At 43.6% G+C, this 14,155-nt stretch overlaps 1 protein-coding gene across 3 annotated transcripts in view; it reads left to right on the forward strand.

Annotated features, from left to right (window-relative positions):
- TDP1 (tyrosyl-DNA phosphodiesterase 1) overlaps positions 1-11,512 on the forward strand; it is an 82,845-nt gene extending 71,333 nt beyond the window's left edge. For 2 of the 3 annotated variants that reach the window (XM_001496093.7, XM_070249898.1), the window contains exons 15-16: positions 1,302-1,410; positions 9,887-11,512. In XM_001496093.7, coding sequence (XP_001496143.1) covers positions 1,302-1,410; positions 9,887-9,960 — 183 coding nt within the window. In that variant the 3' untranslated portion in view covers positions 9,961-11,512. Of the gene's footprint in view, positions 1-195; positions 281-1,301; positions 1,411-9,886 lie in introns of all 3 variants that reach the window. The other variant, XM_070249899.1, reaches the window with a different exon arrangement.
- Positions 11,513-14,155: the final 2,643 nt, after the last annotated feature.

Below are 14,155 nucleotides of genomic sequence, written 5' to 3' on the forward strand. Positions count from 1 at the left end.
AACCCTACTCATCTTTCAGAGTTTAATTAAAATGTCACTTTTTAAGGGAGACTTCTGCTGACCATCTGCTCCCCCCAAATCTAAAACAGGCCTACTGCTGTCTCTCCTAGTACTCCTGTTTTTCCTCATAGTGCTTATCACGAATTGTAGTTATTTTGCCCTTATAAATGCATTTGTTGAATGTCTCTCCACTAGACCGTACACCCCACAATGACAAGGATGATGGCATTTGTGGTAACTCCTGTATACTCGGTACCTGGCACCCATGCCGGACACACAGGTGGGACTCAGGAAATAATGTGTCAAATGAATAAATGCAAACATCAGCCATTCTCACAGCTCAGTAAATGCCAGAGCAAAGGCTAGAACTGAGATTGCTGGAGCTTAGGTCAACACGATGCCAGCTCTTACCATGTCCTACACTGTGCCCTTGAGCAGCCTCCCCTGCGAAGTTATGTGATCACCAGCACTGAGAGCTGTAGTCCTGGCTCTTTGTATGGCTTCCTAAGACGTTAGCACTGTTTGATATGTGGGTGTTTAGGATATGAAGAGTGGAGATGTGTTTCGATAGGTGGACAGAAGGAATGAGAGACAGACGGACAGACCTGCAAATAAGGTGCCCAGATAATCCACAAAGGAGGTGACTCATGTGTGGGAGCCTGGGGAGAGCGAAGCCAATGTGTGAAGCCCGTGAGCTCCTCTCTGCACAGGCCCTGAGGTAGAAGGCAGAGGCGGCCTGGGTACGGGGCCTGAACCTGCACCCTGATTAAGTTGTAACATTGATACTCTGTTCCGGAGTCCTTGGAATAAACCTTCCATTTTGGTGGGTCTTGAAGAGTTTTCACTTTATATTCTTATCACATTATATTGAAACACTTTCATTATACTTGAAAGCAACTTTTATTTCTTCTTCACCAGAGTGAGCAGCCTGTTACTATAGCAATATTGAAAGTATTTTGAGGTATTTTTATATAATGTCTTCTACACACACGCTGCAAACTGTATACCTAGTGGCTAATACAAATGAGCTGTAATACCCAAAATTGTTTTTCTCTTGTACCTTTATAGTCTCTATTAAGCTCTTGCAAACTTTGCTATAATTTAATTCCTGAAATTTAAATCTCTTATTTTTAGGAAAGATTTATTTGGGAGAGTTGTTAATATATTTGACCTATCAAACATTGAAAATAGCTCTGAAAGAACTTGAATTTTGTTGTGAGTGCTATAAAGATAAGAGTTGCTTCTTGAGGTCTTTTTTAGAAAATAGGATGCAATCATATTTTCCTTCTGTGTGTTTGCAGGGCCTAGACAGCTTCAAAGTGAAACAGAAATTCTTCTCGGACAACCAGGAGCCAACAGCCTCCTTTCCCGTGCCATATGATCTGCCTCCAGAACTGTACGGAAGTAAAGGTGAGACATAGATGAAGGAAAACCATGGGTGAATGTACCAAAGCAGAAGCAAACAGTGCCCAGGAGAAGCCATTGGTCTCTCAATGGGAGGCTGGCTTGTGGAACATTCTGGAAGCACAGGTTTGCAGAGGCCCCTTTACTGTTATGTCTGGGGCCACTAGCGCCACAATTCTCAAACTGGTTTGCTTCAGAACCCCTGTGCGCTCTTAAAATTATTGAGGACCACAAACAGCTTTTATGTACCTGGGTTTTTCTATCTGTTGATATTTACTACATTAGAAATTAAAACCAAGAAATTTTAAAAATTTATTAATTTGTTTTTTAAACAACAGCAATAAATCCATTATAATATATACATTTTTATGACTGTTTAAAACAAAAAAATTTGTGAGGAGCGGCACTGTTTATATTTTTTGCAAACCGCTTTACTATCTGGGTTAATGGAAGACCAGGGGCATTCTCATAGCTGCTCTGTTGTGATGTCACATGTCATGCAGCGTCTATACACTTGTGAGAAAGCGAAAGTGACAAATCATGACTTAATATTGTGCTGACAGTAATTGTGACTTCACAGACCCTTCCCCTTAAAAAAGAGGTCCCCAGGCCACACTTTGGCAACTGCTGCCCCAGCCAGCACTAGACTCTGACGTGCTAAGGGCAGTGGCCAGGTGTTTTTCACAGTAGGAAGTCAGTGGAAGATCAGTTCAGGTTCATGGTGTTGTGGAGGACGGCTGGCTGGCGTAGGTGGCTCCACCCCCGTCCCAGGTCTGACCCAGCCACACACGCTGCAGCACTGCTTTTCTCAGCTCCCGTCTTTGAGGCAAGTTCGCACTTACCAGACGCTCACAGAAGGAAATGCATAATCGGGACACGCTTACTTATTTTTAATGGCAAATGCTCATATCACCACAGCCAGCGTATTTTACCCTGGAAGGTAGAGGCCTACACAGGTAGCCAAATCATAACCTACAGGTTTCTGAGTGCTGAATCTGAAGAGAGAAAATTCCTTTTTCGATTGGAAAGTTGTAATGATATCACCCCACTAATATTCCAAACACTCTGACCCCTTAACAGAGTCAGCCTTGTGGGGTGGGTCCCTTTCTCCTTAGACAGTGCTAGATGGGTGCCAGCTCCTAACCACCCTCCCTCACCGTTTACGGCTTTCCAGGTGAACCTTACCTCCCCCTTCTGCTGGACCCATGTCTTTGATTGTGTTGACACACCTAACAGTTAATCCTCTCTCGTGCTGTCTGGTGTGCCAGCCTGCCTCTTGCAGGTGACTTTATGTATCTCTAATCAGTTGTGTTGATACAAAGTTTCAGAAGACATTCTTGTCCCTCTCCTTTCCAAGCTGTGTACATTTTTTTGAATCCTCTGAATGTGTTGAGTTCTCTAAATTTGTTGTATATTCATGCATATGCATTTTTCACTAGCAGGATTATATAGATTTTATCAGAATTTCAAGGAATCTGTGACCACCTCGCCTTTTCCACACACACACGCACACACGGAAAACACTGCTTTAGAACTAGGCTATGTCTACGTGCCAACCCCATAACTTACTAAGTGACCTTGGGCAGTATTTGCTTTCTCTAGGCCTAGTGTCTCCATCTGCAAAATGAGGAGATGAGTGCCTACTGCACAGGGCTGTTGAACAGAGTAACTGAGATGATGCGTGTGAAGCACTGAACACAGCATCCCGCTCAGCATTAGCAGTCAATAAACGTTGGCCCTTGTTTCTGTTGTTTAAAATGTCCAGTTCGGTTCCTGCATATCCTCGTGGATTGGTGTTCCTTCTCTCCCCTTCCCCTGGGAGAGCTGATGATGAAAAGAGCCTGAGGCTTTACAGGACAGTCTAGTCTCTCACCTGCCCAGGTCACAGGACATGACGTGATAACCTGTCCTTCCCGCTTCTGGCTTTGAGCCGCACCTTTGTCTTTTCTCCCTTTCTTGTTCTTCATGTTTTGTTTTGTTCTTTAGCCTGAGTTCTCCTGAATAAACATGTTGGAATGACTGATTGCCTTAGGCTTCACTTCCTGGGGTCTGGCCTTGGGCCTTGTACTTCCACCCCCAGCCCCGGAACCTTGGCTGGAATTCCACCCCCTCTCTTTAATCCTAATCTCCAAAGGACTATGAAAGTAGGACTGGAAGAGAGAGAGGAGCCTTAAAAATATCTGGAGTTCTCTGCAGTTCCAATAGAAACAGGAGCCTAAAAGTTTACAACTGGGTAGCATCTTAGACCATCTAATGATAAACGTTTTACTTGGCCAGCAAGTAGAATATTTTCCATTGTTTAGCTGAGTTTTCCCTTTTGTATGCGTTTCCTTTGAAAGTACATGCAAGAGAGACCTAGAGCATTTTATTTTTTTATCAGTACTACCTTACCTTACAGACTGCTTCAGCAGCATGTAGAATAGTGCCAGTGATCCAGATCTCACCATTTCCTGTATAGCCAACATTCAGGGGAGTCACATGAACTATAAAAAGGCATCTCACCAAGATTTGGGGAAGTGAGTGGCTAAGAACATTTCAAAAGCACTTCGTTTGAAAAAGTGATTTTCAAGCCACTGTAGCACATGTAAGATCTTGTTAAATCAGATGACTATGCAAAAATCTTAGCAAAGAAATAACACTGCTGTGAACAAGTTAACAGTTCAGTACGAGAGACCACCAGATGTCCTAAAACCAAGAAACTGATCAAAGAAAGAGCAAAAATGAAGACTCAGCTGCAAGCATCCCTCGCGCCGTGCGGTACTTGCTGCTGATTCGTTCTCTCCACAGGCACATTATTGAGAACCTACTGTGTGCAGACACCATCTCAGTGCTTGGAATCTGTCTGTGAATCAGACAGACACAAATCCTTGCCCTCATGGAGTTGACATTACTCTTCTCCTAAAAAATTATGCTTAACCAAACTCGTTTTACTAATGGGAGCTGTAGTTTTAAAGGAAAACTTTTATAAAGCAAAGTCACCAATGTTTTAAATCGAACGTAAATTATTTCTGTACGTCCCACTTGCTGTGTGACTCTGAGCCTGCAGAGAAAGTGACATAGATGAGTGAGGAGTCTCTCCTGAGCGCTCTCCCAAGGGCCTCTGCTCTGCACTCTGTTTTTAGCTTATATTCTTTATTATCTGATAGACTATTGAGAGAGCGAAACGAGGTGAGGTTACCTAAAGCCTCTTATTTGGACTTCATAAGTTATATGTCAAGTTTAAGAAGTAATTGAACCTACAGAGCTTCAGAGGTTTTAGTTATATTCTGTTTATTAAGTGCTCTGTTTATTTTTTTAAATACACATCATGTACATATACTAGTATTTCCTTTCAAATTTTTGACATAATTTCTGGTTTACAAAAAATTTATAAGAAAAGTATGAAGAATTCCCAAATACCCTTCACCCAACTAACATTTAATCACGTTTGCATAATACTTCTCTCTCTTTTTTTGTTTGTTTTGATGAGGGAGATTGGCCCTAAGCTAACATCTGTTGTCAGTCTTCCTCTTTTTGCTTGAGGAAGATTGTCGCTGAACTAACATCAGTGCCTGTCTTCCTCTATTTTGTATGTGGGACGCCGCCACAGCATGGCTTGATGAGTGGTGTCTAGGTCCGTACCCAGGATCCAAACCTCTGAACCCTGGGCCGCTGAAATGGAGCACACAAACTTAGCCGCTATGCCACCGGGCCAGCCCCTCTCTCGTTAACTTTTTTCTAATCCATTTGAAAGTTGCAAACAATGATGTCCCTTTATCTCAAAATACTCAATATAGATTTCCCAAAAACAGATGTTCTCTTACGTAACCACAGTACAGTTACCAAAATCAGGAGTTAACATTGATTCAGTACTGTCATCTACAGAACTGATTGAAATTTTGTCACTTGCCCCAATAATGTCCTTGATAGCAGAAGAGAAATTCCAGGTTACATGTCGCATTTAGTCATTATGTCTCTTTACTGTCCATTAATTTGGAACAGTTCCACAATGTTTTTGTTTGTGTGTTTTATAATATTGATACTTTGCTGAGCACAGGCCAGTTATAGGCTGTGAGTGACATTTTACATTGGGTTTGTCCACTGTTTTTTAATAACTAGATCCAGATTATGCACTTTTGACAAGAATACCACAGAAGCAATGTTGTGTTGTTCTTGGTGCATCATATGAGGAGTCACATGATATTGATCTGCCTGATTACTGGTGAAGTTAGCTTTGATCAGTTGGCTAAGGTGGTATCTACTGGGTTGTACATAATCTTTTGCAGCTGTAATATATTTCAAAATTTTTAAAGTTTGAAATGTCTAGAACTAGGCTAATAAGCTGTGTAAGGTAATTGCTCAGTAAAAGAGGTCCTTAAAACTTGCTTGGCACGTGAGCTATGCATGATATGGATTTAGCACATCTATAGTCTATATAATCCTCAAAGGGCTTTAAAACCATTGGTTTCCAAATGGTTTAACCATTCCCCCTACTGTTTGATTAATTTAAAATAATTCTTTGCATTTAGATAGTATGGGAGTAAACTTCAGTCTAGACCCATCAGAATTATTTCTAAATAGTAGAGTCCAGATTCATAAAGTATTTTTGTAAGGGAAACAGAAAGATGATTCCATTTTCTAATCCAAAGAAAATACAAAAGAGGTAGGTCACTTAAAATCATTGTTGATATTTTTCATTTTAATTTTTAAGGACCTCTTTTTGAAAGATCTTTAGAAATGAGGGGGTTTTTTTAAATGAGGCAGGCAATGAGGTTTTTTTATCATTTCATTTAATAAAATCGGTGTTTCATAGCACAAACAACACTGAAGCTAAACTTCCAGCTTAGCTTTCAAAATTACCTTGTCATCAGAAAGCTTTAAGGAAATCTAGAATTATCAAAGTAAAAAAAGGTAATTTATCCAATTACCTGGAAGTAAGTATTTTTAGCAATTTGAATTATTCTTCCTCCCACTAGATAGATTGTTCTGTTTATATAATCACAGCTTAATAGCGGGGGTTCTTCACTGGGAAAGATGTTAATGAGTCTCAGAATACAGATACTACAATTACAAATGATTGCATTTCTGCGGTTGGGAACCCAGCGTAAAATATTTTGGAGCTTTCCTCCTGTTGCAAGCTGGCAAGTCTTTTACACGTTCCTTCATCTCAGAGTACTCTAAAGTGGCATCAGAAACTTATGCTTGTTGGTTCATCTCTTTGGCATCACACATACATGCATATCCCCCCAGTGCACACGCCTGGTCTGCTTGGCCTGATTTAAGGAAAGAATTAAATTGTCAACAGAAATAGTCAGTAATCCTATTGTAAAAGAAAAGGGAGAGAGAGTTTTATTTGAGCCAAAACTGAGGACTATAGCCCGGGAGCCACAGCCTTCACAAAGGAAGAAAGCACTCCATCAAAGAGTTATTTTTGGCACAGTTATATACCATTTCCAAACAGAGACATACACCAAGCATGACAGGGGTGCATTCTTTCAAGGTCCAAGAAGATATTCTGTTAGAGACAAGCACGTACGCAGCAGGCCAACATGACCCTGGAGTCAAGAAGAGACATAGCTTCAAAGAATGCTGGCATCATAGGAAGGGACACATCAATTCTTGTCTTCAAAGAGTACATTCTTTACTTAGGATAATGATTAGAGTAGATGTACAATGTGTGTTTGACGAGCTGCAAGCCAGGCCTCTTTGGTTCAAATGAATTTAGGCCAAATCAAGTCTAAACCAGAATGGCTTCCCCATACACCTAAATATATAAAATTTCTTATATTGAAGTGATTGCTCAGGTGACAGACAGTGGCTTCTGGAAGTAGTATATCAAGTTCCCCTGGAAAGAAGACAGTGGGAAGTGTACATATTGGTGTTTGGGCCTGGGGGTAAGTGAGGGTATAGTCGTAAGTCCTTAACCCAAGAGCGGTCTCTTAGAGGATTAGAGGAAAGAGCTTATTGCCTGACTAAATAGAACAGGATTTTGTCCTGTACTCGGGTTTGTCTGATTATTAAAAAGCCTGTTAGGACCTACGTAGCACATAGGAGAATGGCAATCCTCACCCTCTATGATCTGAGCGTGGTGGTAATTATAATAATAATAAAATAGCAGCTAGCATTCATTAAGTACTCATGTGCCAGGAGCTGGTATGAGCACTTGACATGAATTAATTCATTGAATCCTCACTATCCTATAATACAGGTCTAGCCCAAACTCTGATTATGTCAAGATCACCTTTAGAACTTGATTAAAAAATGCATATTGCCAGGCCCCAGCCCAGAATTACTGAAACAAGCTCCCCAGGGGTGGGTCCTCAGAAAATATCAGCGATTCTGATGTCCACCCGGTTAGGGAGCTGCTGCGCAGACGTGGTGAAGTTCAGAAATCCAGCACCATGGCTTGTCTGTCTTCCCCACTGGGCTGTTAACTCTGAGAGGACCTCAGCTTTGTTGAGCTTGTCCCTGTCTCCATCCGTAGCACCTAGCAAAGTCTGAGCATCTACCCAGCACTCAACAGATATTTCAGATACATGCATGACTGTATCAGGAGGCAAGTTGTCCTCTCATGGGACAATTTAGGAGGATTGGTTGAAAAAGGCCTTCATCTCAGCCACTTGGTAATGCTGATTTCCAATAGGAAAGGGTAAAAAGACACAGCAGACTCAACCACCCTCTTTTCACCTCCCTGTTGGCCTTTTTTGTGGCTTTCCCCCAAAGTGGTGGTAGGCCTTCCAGCCAGCATGGGAAACAATCAGCTTGTAGTGTAGACATTTGCAGTGGTGGTCTTGAAGTTACTGACTGAGGGGTGAATGTTGGCATCACAAATCCTGCATTGGTGAAGAATCTCTCTAATAGCTATTCGTGTAGCAAGAATCGGAGTGTCCTCTGCCTTGGGAATGAAGCAGAGCTGTTGTTACCCACAGAGCAATTTGCAGGAAAAAAATGGGTAAATCAGAGAAGTCCAGCCACAGAAGATGGTGTTTCCGATAGAAGGGAGCAGGTGTTCTGTGAAGGCCAGTGAGTCGCCACGTGGAGTCAAGTCTCCAGCCCTGCTAGTCTCTCCCTTTTTATGAAACAAGCATGACACAGGCCCAGGTTATGGCTCTCTGACAAGCTTGTCAGTCAACAAAAAGTGTGTGGTTTCATGCTTTCACACTCTCTCAAGGCCAAAGACAGAGAACAGAGTTCTGATAACTTCTTGGCCCGTTTGGCCTTCTTTTCCTACGCATCCTGCTGGGCGGGGCTGTTCGCAGGCTCACTCTGTGATTATTCAACACAAATGGTGAGGCTGCAGGGGGAGAGCAACAGAAACCATTGTTTGCCAGGCCTTCCCCCGAGCTGCCATCTGCCTGTATTCAGGAGGAGGAGGAAGCCTCCCCCAGCAGCAGTTGGCCGAGCCGAGCAGCTTCAGTGGGATGGTCCGTCAGCAAACCTGCTGAGTGGTCAGTTTAGTACAAGCACTCAACCCTTCAGAGTTGTTCCATCTCTCAGGCTTATCAGGACAATAAATGGGGATTTATTTTTAATCCTTGCAATGTGTTTACACCATATCATCATGGTTCTTTTGATGGTTTGACTCCAGCAGTAGTAATGTGTGCTAAAAGTGATTTCTTCCGATATTTTCCATTTCTGAAACATCAGTTGAAGGAAGAAAAGTTCACATTTATTGAGCTTCTACAACATTATGGGAACTTTCGCAGATGTTCTCTCATTTATGCTTCACAGTAATCCTGGCAAGTTGCTAATGTAGTTAATTCCCATTTCCCAGATGAGGAACCTGAGGCCAGAATCCAAATGCCTTCCCTAGGGTGCAGACAAGGGTGAAAGTGGGATTTGAACGTAGTCTTTTTTCCGTTGTACCACACCAAGGAGTGTTGCTTTCTTCGACATTGGGCTGTAATCCTTATAGAGAGAACTTCATGCCTCATCAATTATTAACCTTAAGGAACAGAACAAAAACATTACATGGACGTGTAGGAGCACTTGACATACTCACATCTATCAGGAGGCTTGATTGTATGTGACCATGACCAGCTAAGAGCAGGAAAATGGCCCTTGACTGTAGCAATTGTTACTGTTGGTTTCTCCAGCTTCTTAAAAAATAATAGCTGCCCTTTGTTAGGTTCTCTCTGTGCCAGACTCTGTGTTTTGCACACTACATGGATCTATCTCCTTTAATCTTCATGACAGCTCCATGACAGAGGTACAGATAAGGAAACTGAGACTCAGAGAGGTGAAGTGACTTGTCAGTGTAAGTGGCAAGCCAGAAGGCACCCTTAGGTTTCTGCTTCAGTGTTCACGCACCCTGTGTCTTGACACGGACCTTTGCTAAAAGCCGTTGTCTGAAGTGGGCTATCGTCTCGGGTTGGTTCAGAAAAGGTTCTTCCCAATTTGTAGACTCCAGCACATGAGTGCTTTTATCCTGTCAGGTGAGTGAATTTTGGGTAATCCTGTTCAAATAAGTATTATATTTATGTAGTGTGTTTTTTCCCCCCAGATCGGCCATGGATTTGGAACATTCCTTATATCAAAGCACCAGATACACACGGGAACATGTGGGTTCCCTCCTGAGAATCTTAAGGCACTGTGAAACTCACGTGTAAGACATTGAGCCACGAACAATGCAGGTTCTTGTTTGTGTTGGATGTTCACTTCCCTTCAGATTTTATCTGAACCACTGAGGAACTCTTGGCAAAGGTCAATCTTTTGAACGTGGATGTTGGTTATACTTTTAATGGTCATTATTAATATTTCTCACTAATAAAAAGAGATATTTTCTTAATTCACTTTTCTATGCCTTGGAATGAGAGCTATTAAACTTCACACTGTTAAAGGAATACAGAGATATAAGATTATCCTCACAGTGCTGTGGAACCTCACGATGGCGTCAGCTCCTCTGAACTGAAGGTTGACTTTGTGCGTTGTGCCCCGTGGGAAAGGTGCTCTTCATTCAACCAAAACTTTTCAGAGGAAGAACGTGCCCTTTGCTTTCTCACCCAGCTCTCTCTCAGCTTCCTGAATGTGTCTCGGGTTGCTGGACATGAGTCTGCAGGTTCCTGGCACCTGTCGCTGAGGCTGGTGTGGCTACCCTTCAGAATCCATGAGTCGTATTGACTGTCATCACCCTGCAGCTTCACAAGGTTTTTCATCTGGCCCAGCACCATGCTGGCTGCCTCACTGCTTACCAAGCGGTCTCCCAGGACCAGACCGCCTGCCATTTCCTCACCCATTCCCCAGGCCACATGGATGTCTCTTCGTTCCCCACACATTTCCAGGAAAGACAGCTCACCGAATCATACAAAAACACACAAGTATTTTACTTGGAAGAAACCCCAAAAGGTGACCTGATTTGGTGCCTTCAGTTCACAAGTGAGGAAGCTGAGGCCCAGAAAGGTTCAGGATGACCCCAGGTCACACATCTGGCTGGGCTCAGAGCTGAGTGTCTTTCCACCTCTGTCCTTCATGCTTCTGAGTGGGTTCTCCTGGGTGATGTAGACTGCCTTTGTTTTCTGCTGCATGAGGCTCATTTCCAGTTTGTCATCAGCCTCTTCATCTTATAATTTAGGATAGAGTCGAATGTTAATTTCAAAAGATTTTTTTTTCTCTTAAAGATTGGCACCTGAGCTAACAACTGTGGCCAATCTTTTGTGGTTTTTTTTTTCCTGCTTTATCTCCCCAAATCCCCCCTGGTACATAGTTGTATATTCTAGTTGCAGGTCCTTCCAGTTGTGGCATGTGGGACGCCGCCTCAACGTGGCCTGACGAGTGGTGCCATGTCCACGCCCAGGATCCAAACCAGCAAAACCCTGGGCCGTCGCAGCGGAGCGCGCGAACTTAACCACTCAGCCACAGGGCCGGCCCAAAAGATTTTTAAAGATAGTTTTCAAACTGTTCCTCAGAAGCCTGGGATTTTCACTTTAACAACCTTGGGGCGGGGGGGGGGCGCGGGGGTTGCTGTGATACGAGGAGGCTGGGAAGATAGGGCTGCAGGCCCTCTTCCCATCAGAGAGTCTGCTTTACCTGTTTTATATAGAGAGATTCTATAAGAGAGATTATCTGGGTGTTTTTTGTTTCGGTTTTTTTTTTAGTGATGTACTTTAAAAATAAAAAAGCTGAAAAGCCACTGGATTAGTGTAACCAGTTCATTCCACAGGTAAAGAAAACTGTAGCTTAAGCCTTTTTCTGACCCTGCTTTCTACTTCACAGAACATACAAACCCTGCATCACATGAGCCCAGAAGGCAATGGGGAGGGTGCCCTGGGCTGGCACTCGAGGCCACTATAGCAGTGGGGCCGGCCCAGAGCAGGTGCCCAGCAGTGTGAGCTGCATGTCCAAAGGCCTGTGGCAAAGGACCTGTGATTCTCAGCAGCATAGTGGTCCCATCCCAGGTGGGGGTGGGTGAAGAGGGCATGAGCTTCCAGCAGCACCAAGGGAGCCTCTCAGTCAGCAAGGGCACCGTCACGACGAGTGTCAGCAGTCAGCCTGCTCTCGAGCAGGACCCAGAAAGCAGGCATTGTGTAGGGCCGCAGAGTCCATTGCTCATCTGATCCATGTAACTGCAAAGTGGGTTGGAGCTTAGAGCTGGAGTCAGGCTGCTAGGGTTGGAATCCCAGTGCTGCCGCTTACTGGTTTGTGACCTAGACCAGGTTATTTAACTTCTCTGCCTTGGTGCCCTCAACTGTAAAACGAGGGTGTGGTAATAATACCCATTGCAGAGGGTTATTGAGTTCTGGTGAATTAACACATGAAAGTACTTGGAGTATGTGCCTGCACGGAGTGAGGACCACATAGTGGTCTCTCTGGCAGCTGTTACAGTGGATGCATTAACATTGTCCTTTCCCTCCTGGGGAAAACTGGACTCAAAAAGGTAAGTGCTTGTTTAAGGTCATACCTCTAGAAAGCACTCCTACCAGTATTTGGACCAGGTCTGGCAGCATCCACAGCCTGTTCTGTGCTGCCCGGTGGCCTGAGCTCCAGGGCAGTGTAGTGGACAGTATCTGCGGAGATGGACCATTTTCCCCCACTCCATTGTGGACAGATACTTTGATGGAATACACAATCAGTGGTCGGGTGTCACAGCACCGTCAAATTGCTCTGAGTGTTTCCAAATGCTCACTTCCACTTTCTGTGCTCATCCCAGACCGGCCCTGGTCCATGAGCCACACTTGGAGCAGCACTCCTCTGGACCCAGCAGGGCCCTGGAGGGCCATTTAGTAACAGATAAGTTCTGTAGAACGGGCGGGGTAGGTCCATGGTCAAGGGCTGTGCACTTAGTAGGTGTCCAGGTCTAGCCCTGACAGCAGCCTCCTGTGCCACTTGCTCTGGTCGCCTCAGGGAGAGCAGGGCTGAGCCAGGCCAGCGTAGGTAGGGTCAGGACCATGAACTTTCTAGTCACGGTTGATAGCACACAAGGGAAATAACGCCCCAAGAATAGTTAACATGGGAACACAGAAAACAAGCAGTTCTACCCCATCTGGTCCTTTTTCAGTGGGATTGGCTAAATTACCCGAAGTGCTACAAAAAACATCATCAAACACACCTGTTAATGTTTTTGAGGAAACTCCTTCCATTATTCTCAGCCTGGGGTTTAACACTTGTTTCTCCCTAACTCAAGGAACCCTCCCCTCTCTTCTGTGCATGAAGCTACATTCCCGCCTTTTACCCTTTTTTCTCAAACCTCCTCCTGCCCTTTCAGATCTTATGGAAACACTGTCCACTGACTTTATACTTGCTAAGGACAAACCTCCACATAAAGAATCTGACCTCTTGCTTCTTCATAAACTGTCAAAGTAGGAGACTTAACAGCTGATTAAGGAGTTTCTCTGCATGTGGACAAAAGGAACCACTGCCTTTTTTTCATAAAAAGTTTTATCTCGTTGTTTTGAAATCTTACCTAACATCCTTTCCAGAGATGGACATGGAGCCAAAAGTCCAAATGAGATTTTCACGATGATGAATTTCAATGAAATATTCTGAATGCTTGAGCATTTAAGAGACCTAAAAAATTTCTTGAGGTGGAAAATTGTCAACTCTGACACATGATACCTTAAAAGAAGTCACCTGCCATTTTGGCAGGAGGACTCCACGTCCCCCCTCCACTTCCCAAGCATTCTCGTATGAAGAGAGGAATGGTCTGCCACCAGCTTCTTTCTTGGGGTGAGAGAGGAAGGTCAGATTTTTAAATTATTACTTTGTTTCTTTTGTTGTGGAGGAAGATTCGCTCTGAGCTAACATCTGTGCCAAGCTTCCTCTGCTTTGTATGTGGGTCACTGCCACAGCATGGCTGATGGGTGATGTAGGTCCATGCCTGGGATCTGAACCCATGAACCCGGGCCACTGAAGCAGAGCATGCCAAACTTAACCACCATGCCACAGGGCCAGCCCCCCACCCACCCCCAATTATTTTTTTATCATCACATTTGTGAGAAAAGCTGCCTGGTTTTATCCATAGTGTGATGTAAGTCAACCTTAAAGTTCACTGATTTGGGAAGCTGTATTCTTCCACGTAATAATAGTAACAGCCGATGTTTCCTGAGTTCTTCCTGTTGCATAAGTGCCTTACATTTAATCCTCACATCAGCCTGTTAAATAACATTCTTAAGGTCCCACAAATGAGCAACATAGCCAAGGTTTGTTTTCCTGAGTTCTTGTGTAGAAGTTACATATTTATCCTTAATAGAAGTTCATTAATATTCCATGACTTTTCAAATGAATATGGTTTATTCATCAGGTTCAGGATGCTTAAAATGAGAATCTTGATTTGATT

This window comes from Equus caballus, chromosome 24 (genome assembly GCF_041296265.1).
Source record: "Equus caballus isolate H_3958 breed thoroughbred chromosome 24, TB-T2T, whole genome shotgun sequence".
Classification (NCBI taxonomy): Eukaryota; Metazoa; Chordata; class Mammalia; order Perissodactyla; family Equidae; genus Equus; species Equus caballus.